Source organism: Plutella xylostella, chromosome 27 (genome assembly GCF_932276165.1).
Source record: "Plutella xylostella chromosome 27, ilPluXylo3.1, whole genome shotgun sequence".
Classification (NCBI taxonomy): Eukaryota; Metazoa; Arthropoda; class Insecta; order Lepidoptera; family Plutellidae; genus Plutella; species Plutella xylostella.
The window spans coordinates 7885423-7898676 of record NC_064007.1 but is presented as its reverse complement, the minus strand read 5'-3'; the positions used below and the strand labels follow the sequence as shown (position 1 = coordinate 7898676).

Here is a 13254-nt window from a genome sequence, read left to right as displayed (position 1 = left end):
TCCAGAATCGGTAGAAGCAGTGAGTTGACTAATGGCCCATTTAAATACCCAATAACCCAATTTAATAGCCCATCAGAACATTACCAACTAATGTCCTGAAAACGGAAGTGGATTCTAACTAATTGTTAAATTAAATAGAACTATTATATTTATTTAAGGACAAATCCGTCAAAAAGCTGTTATCAATCAAGTAATTAATTTTTAAAACGTATGTACTTAAATGTAAGTAAATAACTGAAAATGATAAAAAGACTTAGCAAAATCGCACTCTTAATTATCATCGCTTTATCGTTGGACTGTAAATAACAAATGTGTTCAATAAAAAATTATATTTTGCAAAAAGGAGTACATGGCGTCGGAATTTTGTGAGTAGAACTTTTTCATTGCTCGTAAGTGTATATATATGCGTGCATGTTCTACGTCTGTGTGCACCTTAAAGCTGCACCCACTATGTACTGGATTTAATACATATGTATGCTGGCATTTACACGCTTCGGCTGATAGTTTCATATTTATTTACAGAGCGTTATTGACGAAACGTTGGGTATTGAAACGTTTAAATTGCGAATCGGTTATATGACTTGGTATAGGAGATTGATGTAACAGTGTAGATAAATAAATTTTCGATAAAAATATTAGTAGTTTTTTTGCCACAGAAAATTTTAAAAGTTACATACAGTAGGTATAATTTAATAGCGGTAAACACAATTTGTCGTGTGTCTACTGTTTAGTTTTCATTATTTGCACCAAAAGAGGACAAAATACAAAAAAACTAATTTAAAATTAAAAACTGGTTATTGAAGTGATAATTTAAAAAATATTGACACACAAACTTACACACTCAATCATGCACAAGTCTACACAACACACCATGTCATATTGTTAGATATACATTACATGTTCGCTACATACATTATATAGATCTCATTAGTCGGTCGGTGGGCAGAAAAACAATAACCAACCAATTGCTCAGAAGAAGCTACGCTATAATTACTATTCTGTGTCGAACAAGGGGGCGGCTATATGCGACGAATATTATAGAAAATAATAACCTATGGCATACTTATAGTGGCGTGGCTTATAGTAATGGGAAACATAAATATTATAGAGTAAAAAAAAATTGGCAACTTGTGGGATCACTGATTAGGAATAAAATAATAAGTAGGTAAGCATGTTTATTTTTTACAGCCTTCATTTCATGAACCATTTCATCGGAACGTAAAAGTTTTTGTTTGGGTATCTCGGTTTGGAATGGGTTTAATGAATATGGACTGAGAGGTCTGAGGGACAAAAATATTAATATTTTGGTGCAGGACGGTTCCAATTCTACCCATAAGGAATTCGACGTAGCAAGGCAGTGTAGCATTTATTTCCTTAAACCATCCATCTTAGGGCGAGGACAGACTGTGGTGGGGTTCAGAGGCGACTCATCGTCGCACTAATTTCCACTTGGTGTGTGCATGCCCTTATGTCGGATGGGATGTGTTATCTCCAAATAGACATGGTTAGGAATGCTATTAAGAGTAATTACTTTCAGGATAATAAGAGGCTAATCAACGGGCGATATAAATAAATATTGTTTTTTTTATTGATAAGAGAAAATATTGAAAACACATAGGTAGGATATTGTTTTTTGCTATGTAGTTTTAGGTTCGGTAGTTACATACATACGTACATTTCAGGTTGTACTTGCGACTTATTACAATCTAAATCAAAACGAATGATTCAGCCATATGCGAGCTACAAAGACAGATACACACATACGCAGACACATTAAACGTATAATAATAAGTACCCCTCTATTATGCGGGGGTTAAAAATAAAAGGGAAGAAAAAATTTAACTTGAATTCATCCTTCAAACATTGGCAACATGCCCAGTGTTTCCGCTTTTTGTTTCACTTAACCAAAATTGAATCCGTTTCACATTTTCTAACGACATTTTGTTAGTTTAACCAGTTATATATATATATACAGGGTGTTGCAGAAGTCGTATACTAAGACGAAAGGACTCATAAGGTCAATCTGAACAACTTTTGTTATACTTGCGAAAAAAATATGCTTCTCCATAATAATAAGTCGCGTGACCTTTAGTTGAACTGCACTAGTTCCTGTGTAGGTATATTAATATACGAGTAATATAATAATAATAAAAATATAATATTGTGTGGAACATCCTCACACACGGCCATCCGACCCCAAGCTAGGAAGTGCCTGTGTTATGGGTATCGGACAGCTGATATGTCTACATAAATACAAAGATAGATACATATTAAATAATAATATCAACACCCAAGACCCGAGTACAAATATCTGTCTTTAAACAAATATCTGCCCCAGCCGAGAATCGAACCCGGGACCTTCGACATCGACATAGCAGCCAGGGCCACTAACCACTACGCCATTCGACCGTCCTATTAAAAGACAGATGTACATTCGAAGCAATTATCATGCATAATACCCATTACGTTATGTCCATTAAACTTTTTCACTATCTATCAATGAATAATTAAAATATGCAGATACCTACATTGAATGAGATTAGAATTACATACGGGTATAAATAATGGAAGATAATTATATAACGTAAATATTAAATTAATGCTATGATAGTGTGTGAACTGTGCAATGTGAATATATGTATGTATGTATAGGCTGGTCAATGCCTCCTAGTTATCATAGGGATATTCACGAGCAATGAAAAAGTTCCAGTGCAAAAATCACCTAATTACTCTAAAATCACCTGACTCCTACACGGAAAAGGCTAGCTGAATGACTACAATATTGAAATACATTTAACAGCGCATCAGAACAAATAAAAATATGTATAAAATGCAAATATTGTGATGAAATTTTAATTAAATGTACCTACTCCTAAAAAAATAAGAACATTTAGGGTCTGCATTTTGAAAGTGGAACCTTTTCATTGCCCGCGAGTGTAGTATTCTATTCTAGCTCGAAAATGCAGCATTGTCCACAAAAGACCTATAAATACTAGTAAGAATAGTGGCATGTTCGATAACCTCGTAAATGCGTCTTCGCGGGGGTCGCAAGTTCGAATCCCGGCAGAGGCGAAGTTTTTATGACCGGTCTGTGCATTGTGATCTTTCTTTCCTATTCTGTTTGAGGTTCTGTTTTCTGGACCAATGGGAACTTTGATGATTGTCTACGGGATTTATTTGTTGGAATAATTTAAAAGTTAATTGTTGTGATAGAATTCATAATATTAATTCATTAATTAATACAGTAATATTTTTCTGGTTTCGGTTTGGGATGTGTTAGGTTGCAAGCAACAGATGTATATGAAAGTAACTGGAATATTATTGATAAGAGCAATAAACGTTTTATGTTGAAAAATTACAATTTGCCAATTGGCATATTATTAAAAATCGAGTTTTTAATCATGTTTTCATAATAGATTAGTAAAGACTTCCTAATCGTTTTATCACCATTCACCATTATCATTAAGTAACCGTTCAGTAATCCAAATTCAAAAACACACAACCTCTTTGCACTCTGAGCTTCGAATAAAATTTAAAACTGGCCACAAAGAAATGCCAAGTTTAAAAAGACATCGGTCGCGTATTTCCAAAGCGCACATGTCCCATAAAAGTCGTTAAGCTTCGGTCACCCTTATCTGTCGCTCTGTGCGTGACGTTGACGGATCTACGCGGGGAGAGATTAAAGAAGACGTCTCTGTGACGTCAGCTGTGGCGGGGGGTTCGGAAATGCGCGGGCGGGGCGAGCGTCGTGCGTTCCTTTTTTGAATTATTGTTTAGGCTGGTGAAATTAAAAAGAAGAGACAAGTGCATAAAGTAAAATTTTTGCAATGGATAGATTTATACTCTGAAAAAAAATATTATTTTATCAATTTTTATTTTTTACTTTTTCAGATTGCTTCTTTTCAGTTACCATTCGGCTTACTATACTACATATTACATATGCAACACACTGTTTAATGATTATATCACCTAAAATAACGTTTTAAAGAACCACTTAGTAGTTCTCTGAAACAAATCAAAGAAAATATGTAAGTTTTGTGTATAAATAACGCACAATAGGAAGTTTGCTTTATTCCTAAGACCGATGTCTACCAAGCAACGTTTGATGGGCGGTTTCAACAAAATGTGACACCTACACTCCACTCGGCGGAGCACTTATTTGTCTCAGTCACAGCCAGGCGTGGGACACCCCTCTTAGTAGCATATGCCGCAACACTTTACAACGGTACCTATAAAATATTGTTGTATTTGGTATGCAAAGAAATCTCTCTCATTGTTTTTAACACAACACACACACACTCACGCCTTGTACTAATGTACTCCCTTGCGGAGTAGGCAGAGGTGCATTGCTGCACCCACTTTTCGTTTTTAATAATTTAATTAAAAAAATATACACAATGCTGCAATAGGTGGTCTAGACTAAGGGTTTGACTCTTGGGGTCATTCCGTGAAAGCGAAGCAATTTTTTATCGCGAATTTTAAAACCTGTGTAGTACTATTAAAATGTTTAGAATGACCCCATGAGTCACCCCCTTTTCTATTCTATTCTATTCTTTTTATAACACCCTGTACTTCTAATTGTTAGCTATCACGACTTCAATTTTACGTTTTTCATCACCGTATGTACTTACATGACTTGCAATGAGTACACTTAGAACTTAGAGCAATGAAAAAATTCCACTTTTTAAGAATTTAATTCAGAATCATTTCAGAATTTGATAAATAATTTGATATTTACGTTTTTAGTTGGTAATAATTCTGATGCGCTTTTAAATGTACTTCAATATTGCAGACGGCGTCATCGTCATTAAGCTATTTTCCGTTTAGGAATAATTTTGTGCTATTGTCACTGGAACTTTTTAGGAGTGTATTTTTACGTTTTTCAACATCGTGGTTATTAGATAGATAGAATATTCTTTAATTACTTGCTATAAGTATAACGTATGTACTAAGATAAGTTAGGGGGAAAGTCCGCTAGGATTATTCTTGTTCCGGGTCGCTCGTTGCCCTAATCCGTGGAGGAAGATCCGTTTGGACAGATTTTAAACATGGATTATAAGATTTATAAGTCTTAGAGCTGATTTGATAATCAGACGTACGTTAGTGAGTGTTTAATTGTGTATGGAACGGATGGCCTGCTAATTTGATGAATCTGTATCTTTCTTATTTTTTACTAAGCAGGATGCTTCATATTTTCATTCTTAAGTGCTAACATAATAAATAAATTAATGTATGAACGTAAAATCGGCAAGCATGTGCTTAAATAATATGACAAAATAATAATGGTAAATTATGTATAGAACTAAAATTAAAATTAGTGTTTTCAGAATCCGAATCAAAGTCCTATTTTAATAGCATATTCCTAATACCTAGTCCAGGATTACGACACAGGCACATCCTAGTGTGGACTTCACTGAAATTTGATGTGTGCTCTACCTAATATCATTAATTCATTAGTCAGTATAGACTTGTAACATCTTATATTTCTCTCACTGTCCAATTGTCCATAATCAATGCTTACATTGTGTGTAAATAAACTATTTTGAATTCCCATTTTTTGATCTTAAAATTTAAGTGAAGTTTTGAAATGAACATGACATAGTTATCTCGGGGAACCCCCAGTGGCCGGGAAACCCCAGTAAGCCCCGGCTAATGTCGTCGCGTCCCGGTCTACGTACATTGTCGCTGATCAATCACTGGATTCGTTGTTGTGTGTAAAGATATAGCTATTTTTTCAAAAAAAAATGTTTAAGGTAAACGCTGTTATTAATGACCTGATGTATAGCTACTTAGATATATAGAAAGAAATAAGAATAATGACAAAAATTACTATAACGTAAAAAAATAGAAACCAATTTTTTTAACCGACTTTTTTTAATAACATAAGGTTAAAATTTGATTGGCTGGCAGAAATGGCTTCTTGATAAAAATCCACCTTTCCTACTATGTTGTGTGTGCAATCTTAACTTAATATCCTAACTAATATTATAAATGCGAAAGTAACTGTGTCTGTCTGTCTGTTACTCTTTCACGCCAAAACTACTGAACGGATTTGAATGGAACTTGGTATACATATGGTCTAGACCCTGAGAAAGAACATAGGCTACTTTTTATCCCGGAATTCCCAAGAGAAAACTTTTTAAGGCGAAGCGAAGTTCGCGGGTACAGCTAGTAAATAAATAAGGTTTTTGCCAAAAAAGTGCTTAAAATGCGGACGCGCACAGCTAATCATCAACTTCCTGGCTCGTGGTCGCCGTGACAAATGGACGGACAAGAGTTGACAAGGCGACATGTCGGTGGTTTAGTGACGATTTTTTGAGACGAAAGTAATGATTGTTTTTAGGTATTTATTTATAACGGTGTTAACTGCTGTTAGAAAACTCGAATGATGTCAGGTGAAAAATGCTTTGATTGCACTGACCTAGACATACATGGACCTTATGTAAGTTAGGAACCCCCAATAATTTTATAAGCATTAAATCTTCAACCCATTCTCAGAAACCCAATGACGGTGAATAACGATTAATTTAATATTAATAACAAATGAATTTTATTCGACAACTTCAGGCTTCCTGAATATTGTAAGAATGATCCCTACATTATTTACAAAATATTCGCCTTTTCAGCGTCGAGTTTTCGTAACAAGCCGGCAACACGAAGGTAGCCGAAAACCTCCTTCACCGAAAAGCACTGAAAACTTTAAAAAGAACCAACATAAAAATGTACTGTTATTGATTATCTATACAATGTTATTTCTAGACTCGACAGCATAATATTTTACTACCCAAGACGCGTACTTTCAACCAAAAATGCACCTCGCATCTCACCTCGCAAAATCACTCTTATTCCCTAGGTGACACGTGATATATCGCTGCGAAATGTTGTCTGTACGCACACTGGCATACGACGGGGACGTAAAGAGGAAAAATAGTGAAAAAGTGTGCATGTGTGGGTGTGTGTGTGTGTGTGAGGCACGCACACACACGAGGGGCTAAGAAAAATACTAGCGTCGTGGGGTTTTCTTAGGAATAGAAGTGGGCGAGAGCCGTGGAGTGGACTTTGTGTTGCCTAAAAGTTGTGTTTCGTTATCTAGGGTAACGTAACGTACCTTGGGACGCTTGTACCTCGGGACATTGATTGTATTTTAAAAACCGGCTAAATAAACACATTAAAATTCTATCCTAGGTATAGTATTTTACTCGCTTGGCAAAACTAGTGAGTCTCGTGATCATACCAGCATCGAGTGTGTGTTGAAGACAATATGAAGTTTTTTGGAGTCAAAAGTAGCTTTTGTATAGTTTTTTGTGTTGCTTTATCTCATTGAGGCATGCTCAAAATAAAGACATGGATGTCACGTATAACTTTTCAGTTATTTAATTTTATGACATGGCAATTATCTGAAAGATTCCTATTAATTAAAAATAAAGATATTTAAATTTTGGTTAAATATTGCTTTTTTGTACCTTGGGACACGGTTAAATTTGTACCTTGGGACACTGTTTCCTATGGCTTTGTACTATGGAAAATGCAAACATCTAAATAACGCCTTATATCTCTGTTCTTATTAGTGCCAGAGTGAAACTAGACAGAAGAGAGATGCAGTAAATCAATAAGAACAGAGATATAAGGGTTCATTTAGAAGTTTGCATTTTCCATAGTACAAAGCTATAGGAAACAGTGTCCCAAGGTACAAACGTGTAACGTACCTTGGGTCAAAACAAGCCTTTTTACTTTTATCTTAATTTAATAAAATCTGGCCACACTAAAGCTTTAGCACAAATACTAGTGATAATAGATTATATATCCTACCGAATAAAGAAAATTTCACATCTATATCTTAGTTGTAAGCTGCGATAGCTTCATTCAAAGTTGGGGTAGTCGAAAATGTCCCTAGGTACGTTACGTTACCCTACTTATCTATGATCATTGATAAAATTTCACACTGCATAATATTATTAAGTATACATTCTTAATCTTAAATCTAGATTTAGGGCGCCTTCAAATTACTAGCGACTAATTTGAAGGCGCCCTTAGTGTCTAGTCTCGACTCAAGTAACGTCAGTTCATATAAATTTATGTCATAAATCGAGATTTAACACTAAATGTAGATTTAAGTTTCTTGTGCAAGTCGCCCTTAATAAAGTAATGAAAGAAATATGTGATCAATAAAATGATTTTGAAGCTAGCCCAGCCCTACTAGCTAAATGTAATGTTAGTTTTACCAATCTTCTGCAACAGCAGTATTTTATAGTGCACTGTCCTATTTGGTGTACATAATTTCCTTGCCAGTGTGTCAATGTTGACTTGATGTTTCTTTATCTTGTCAGTGATACACACAAGAGCTAGACAAGGGTTGGTCACCGTGATGAAAGGATTGCCTAGTCAGATATATCAGAATAGCAATCTTGTACCTATAATATTTGTCAAATTGATCCAGTAACTTTTTATTGACTTTTAATAACGAATACCGATCATCTCTGAATACGCAATAACATTATAATATATCCATGTATACCATTATCATAAAATTCACAGTGAAAGAAAATTTATCCATAAAAAAGTTCATCTCCACACCTTTTCCTGTCCAATAACACACGTGTACCACACATACACACATTTTAGCGTCATACGCGATCTCACCTCTCGCTCACTCCGCGTACGCCCGACAGGGATGCAACACAAGTTAGGACCAACATTTTATACGTTGGCGGGGTCATGGATATAAAAATCGTTTTTCCAATATAACGTCTACCTATAGCTATATCTTACGGAGGAAAATGTTAGAAAATCTTCAATAATAAAGAATTATAGCTATTGTGCGGGGTTTTTAAGAGTTATGCTCTTTCAGAAATGTTTTATAAAGGCTTTAGTTGTAAGGGTGATATGTGGGGGTGGGATGTAAAGATATAAGTTATACTGTAGTGGTATAATAGTGACCTAGTTTTATTTTACCTGTGTGTTATATGGACGGGAGACGTTATAATATTATGTAAAAGGAATGTAATAAATTTTTCATATGAATATTGATGGAATATTACTAGGTATATGGAGGACAAAATTGACATCTTTTCGAGGGCAGATTTTTGATAAGTTCAATTAGACCAAACCCCGAGAAGTCCCGGTTTGAATTCCGGTATTCGAACCCGGGAAAACACGATTAGTCGTCATCAAATTGTACTCAGCAGAGTCAGCAGATATTACTTTTAATTTATGCCAAACGTATATGTGTATAATATTCCTATTTATTATACATACACCGGTCTCCACTGTTAAAAATAACCTAACAGTAGTCATCTTTCCCACGACTATTTTAAAACATAATCAATAGTAGTAGACATAAGTAAACTGGCACTATAACAGTAATATAAGTGTCTACCTACCGGCTTTTCTGGATAACTTCACATCGCTTTAAAAGGTTCTCCGCGAAATTGTTTTTCTCAGTCTGTTTTTCATTATCTTAATACAATAACATACATACTAGTACATATACGCCTTGTTTTAATAAACATATACCTACGTACTAACTCCCTTTCAGGGTAGGCAGAGGTGAATAGCTGCACTATGAATCAAAACTCTACATACGAAAAACATTTGTTTAAGAAAGCCCTCTTAGCATTGCGATGTGTCCGTTCTAAGTTTAATATCATTAGTGTTAGAGAATCATACATACGGTAAAATTACTTCAATACCTTGGCTACTTTACACAGGGCAAGTTCTATAGAGGTGTAAATTAACACCGCTCTAAGCACCAGTGTACCTATCGCGAACTTGTTTTGACAATGATTTTCAGTTTCATTCATATTGAATTTGACTCTAATTTTTTCGTAAGTGTTATTACGTTTTGACTTCGTGATAGAGCCCCAGTAGTATAGTTCATCATCATCATCTCAGCCGTAGGACGTCCAGTCCTGAACATAGGCCTCCCCCAATATTTTCCACCTTGTCCGACCGGAGGCCTGCATCCTGCGCTTCCCCGCACTGAAAACTTTAAAAAGAACCATCATATAAATGTACTGTTATTAATTATCAATACTACCTCTGTGGTCTAGTGGTAGAAGCTTCGCTTCATGACCCTGAGGTCCTGGATTCGATTCCCGGGTGGGACCATCAATTTGTGTTTCTAAATTGTGGTTTATTTATTTATTTATTTATTTGAAGACCAACAAATGATACACTTGTTACATACATCAAGGCTAAATAAATAAAATACTTAATAAAGTGTTCACTTAATTATAGGTACTTACAGCTATCTTTATAATGAGGAAACATTTTACTAAGTTAATGATAACTACTCTTAACTAATAATAACATTAGTAAACTTTAAGAATAAACAATGAACAAACAATGAAATTAATGGTTCTAAGTTTGCTTAGGACATAGAAGGCTGATCACCTGTTATCCGAAATAGTGAAACGATCCATGCTGTCGGATGGGCATGTAAAGCAGTCGGTCCTGCGCCTAGCTCTCTCCAGTCGTGTCGGTCAATCCGTCCCATTGGGCTATGAGAGTGATGGAACAGAGAGTGCTCCTGTGTACTGCGCACACACTTGGGCACTATAATCTACTCCTGCGTAGATAGCTGATCTCAATTGAGATTGGCCGCCGTAGTCGAAATTCGGCTAGGAGGACATTACTATCATTATACTTGCAATGATATTTCTAGACTCGACAGCATTATATTTCACTACCCAAGACGCGACTTTCAACCAAAAATGCACCTCGCATCTCACCTACTGACTAGATCGTTCGTCCATCTCGATAGCAGTAGTATAGTTTATCATCAGCCAATAATCATCCACTGAAAGAAAGAAAGATAAAACTTTATTTGACACTGACTGCTGGACATAGGCCTCTCCCAAGGAGCGCCGCAACACTCGGTCCTCGGCCTTCCTTATCCAACCACTGGTACCAGTGGTAGTATAGTTGGTGTCGTAAAAATCTGACCTCACTATTTGTCTACAGCATTGCCAACAGAAAGAGGGTCTGGAGTACGCCGCGTGGTCGCGCCCGCGGGGGACCATGGCCATCAAGCAGGGCTACGAGGTGAGAGCTTAGTAGACACCAGTAGACTTGCTGTAGACCCGTGTATACTGATGGTAAACTTAGATTGCAGTAGACTTATAGCAGGGCGACGAGGCCGAGGTGAGAGCTTAGTAGACCCCAGTAGACTTGTTGTAGACCCGTGCAATGTAGACTTTTGTTAGACCCGTTTATACTGCTGGTAGACCCTTGTAAACTCCGAGTATACTTAGATTGCAGCAGTAGACTATATTATAATGTGATGATAGCAGGGCTACGAGTTGAGAGCTTAGTAGACCCCAGTAGACTTGTTGTAGACTCGTGTATACCGCTGGTAGACTGTAGACTAGTAGTAAATCTATTAAGACATAAGTAAAGCGATCTAGACTTCCTGTAGATCCATGTGTGCTGATAGTAGACCTAGATCACAGTAGACTATAGAATCTGTTATCTGATAAGACTCATTTAGTCAGTAGAGCGAACTAGACTTTCGTTAGACCCATTTATACTGCTTCTAGACCCAAGTATACTTATGGTTGACTCGTGTAGACTGCTGGTAGATCTATGTTGACTATTGTAGCCTATAGCATGCCTGTAACAATTATTAACGTATATTCTAATGTAGACTTTTCATAAAGCCGTTGAGATAACAGTAGACTTGTGATAGAGTAAAATGGACACGTGTTATTAAAGAGTATTGATTTCCCTATGTAAAACACTCCTCGGGCATAAATTACATACACTTATTTGTCGACTACACAGACTCACATTCTTGTCTGAGCTACCTTATTTAAATAAAAAATTAATTATATAAAATCATACTTACTGTATTGAGCCTGATTGCCACATTTCAAATGATGGTGACCCATTTCACTACCCAACTACCAAAACTTCGTGTTTTTTTTAAATTTAATTTAGCATAGAATGTTACATTAAGCAGCGACACCATTTAAAACTGCAACTTAATACCTAGGTATGCAAGATGCAACCCCAAAAGTAATTCCTATCGTTTAACCCTAAAGCGCGGAAGTGGGTCGAAAAACACTGAAATGATACGCGCGCGGTTCTGTCAGAAGTTGCCATTAACGTGAGATAGATGGCGTAACTTGTACAATGCTAAGCCAGGTCTCTGCCGTTCTGAAACTGAAATTGGAAACAACATGCAGCTATGCAATATTATTGCAGACATTTTTGCAAAGAATATAATCAGTGTACCTAGTTTTTTTCTTATATTGAGTTTTTAATAAAAGTAGGTAATAATTCAACATCTCATTTCACAGTTAAAATTTCTTAGCTTGAGTAAAGGAAATGTAACATGTTTAAGAACCATATTTAGTAGGTGAAAATTTTGTACAGAATTTTTAAATATGTTGGTTATTGCTCTATTATAGAAGTAAGCACTATTTAAGAAACTAAAGTCAGTTTGCTTTATGGTCAAATCGCAGTATAAAAGTAGCTGGCTGAAAGGGAATGACCCATATCTTTTCTTACCCCATCTAAAGGTCATTGGCATTTTATAGTTTTCGTTTTTACGAGCAAAGCTAAATGAAGCAGGGATAAAATATGATGCTATGTTTAAACGAATTGTGTAATTTTGAACTTTTTATGGATTTGGAACTTTCTGTTTCGAGTTTAGTTTTATGATCTTATGCTACATAGATAGGTCTAATCTTACTCTGTGATTTTCTTGCGTTAATAGAAGATTTGAAAACAATTATGTGCTACATTGAAGTCAGTTAAAACTAGAAAACCATACAGACTTAAAAAAATATAACCAAGCCTGGAATAGAAAATATTTGCTATACTTTACACGTATGCGTTAGTATGAATCCCATATGGGGTCGTCGGAAACATAGCTAATAAACATAATCGACTACAAAACCTTCAATATTCCTAAAAAAGCTATATTTCAGTAAAAACTTTACAAAATCCCATCGCGTAGAAATCTAATATCGCTTAATTTAATAACAAACAACAACATCATACAATTACACAGTATTACACACCCGGAGACCCTAGAATTATCAATAAACAGTAGTAAATCACCCAACTATCCGGTGGTAACCGCTGATATCCGAACGGATATTTGGAATTAATTCACAGAGGCGCCCCCTGGCGACGCGAGTAGAAATTAAATTAACGTATTAATTTCAGGCTAGGTTCTGTTGCTACTCGTTTGTATGTTTGTAGTGGGCCTGCTGCCGCTACATGGGTTCAATGTTGACGTAGATAAAC

The 13254-nt window shown here is 35.8% G+C and overlaps 1 protein-coding gene across 3 annotated transcripts in view; it reads left to right on the top strand.

Annotated features, from left to right (window-relative positions):
• LOC105385502 (zinc finger protein rotund) overlaps positions 1-13254 on the top strand; it is a 132963-nt gene that overhangs the window by 51229 nt on the left and 68480 nt on the right. For 2 of the 3 annotated variants that reach the window (XM_038110285.2, XM_038110284.2), the window contains exon 5: positions 10963-11043. The exons of the other annotated variant lie outside the window; for it this stretch is intronic. In XM_038110285.2, coding sequence (XP_037966213.2) covers positions 10963-11043 — 81 coding nt within the window. The remainder of the gene's footprint in view (positions 1-10962; positions 11044-13254) is intronic. 3 annotated transcript variants of the gene reach the window in all.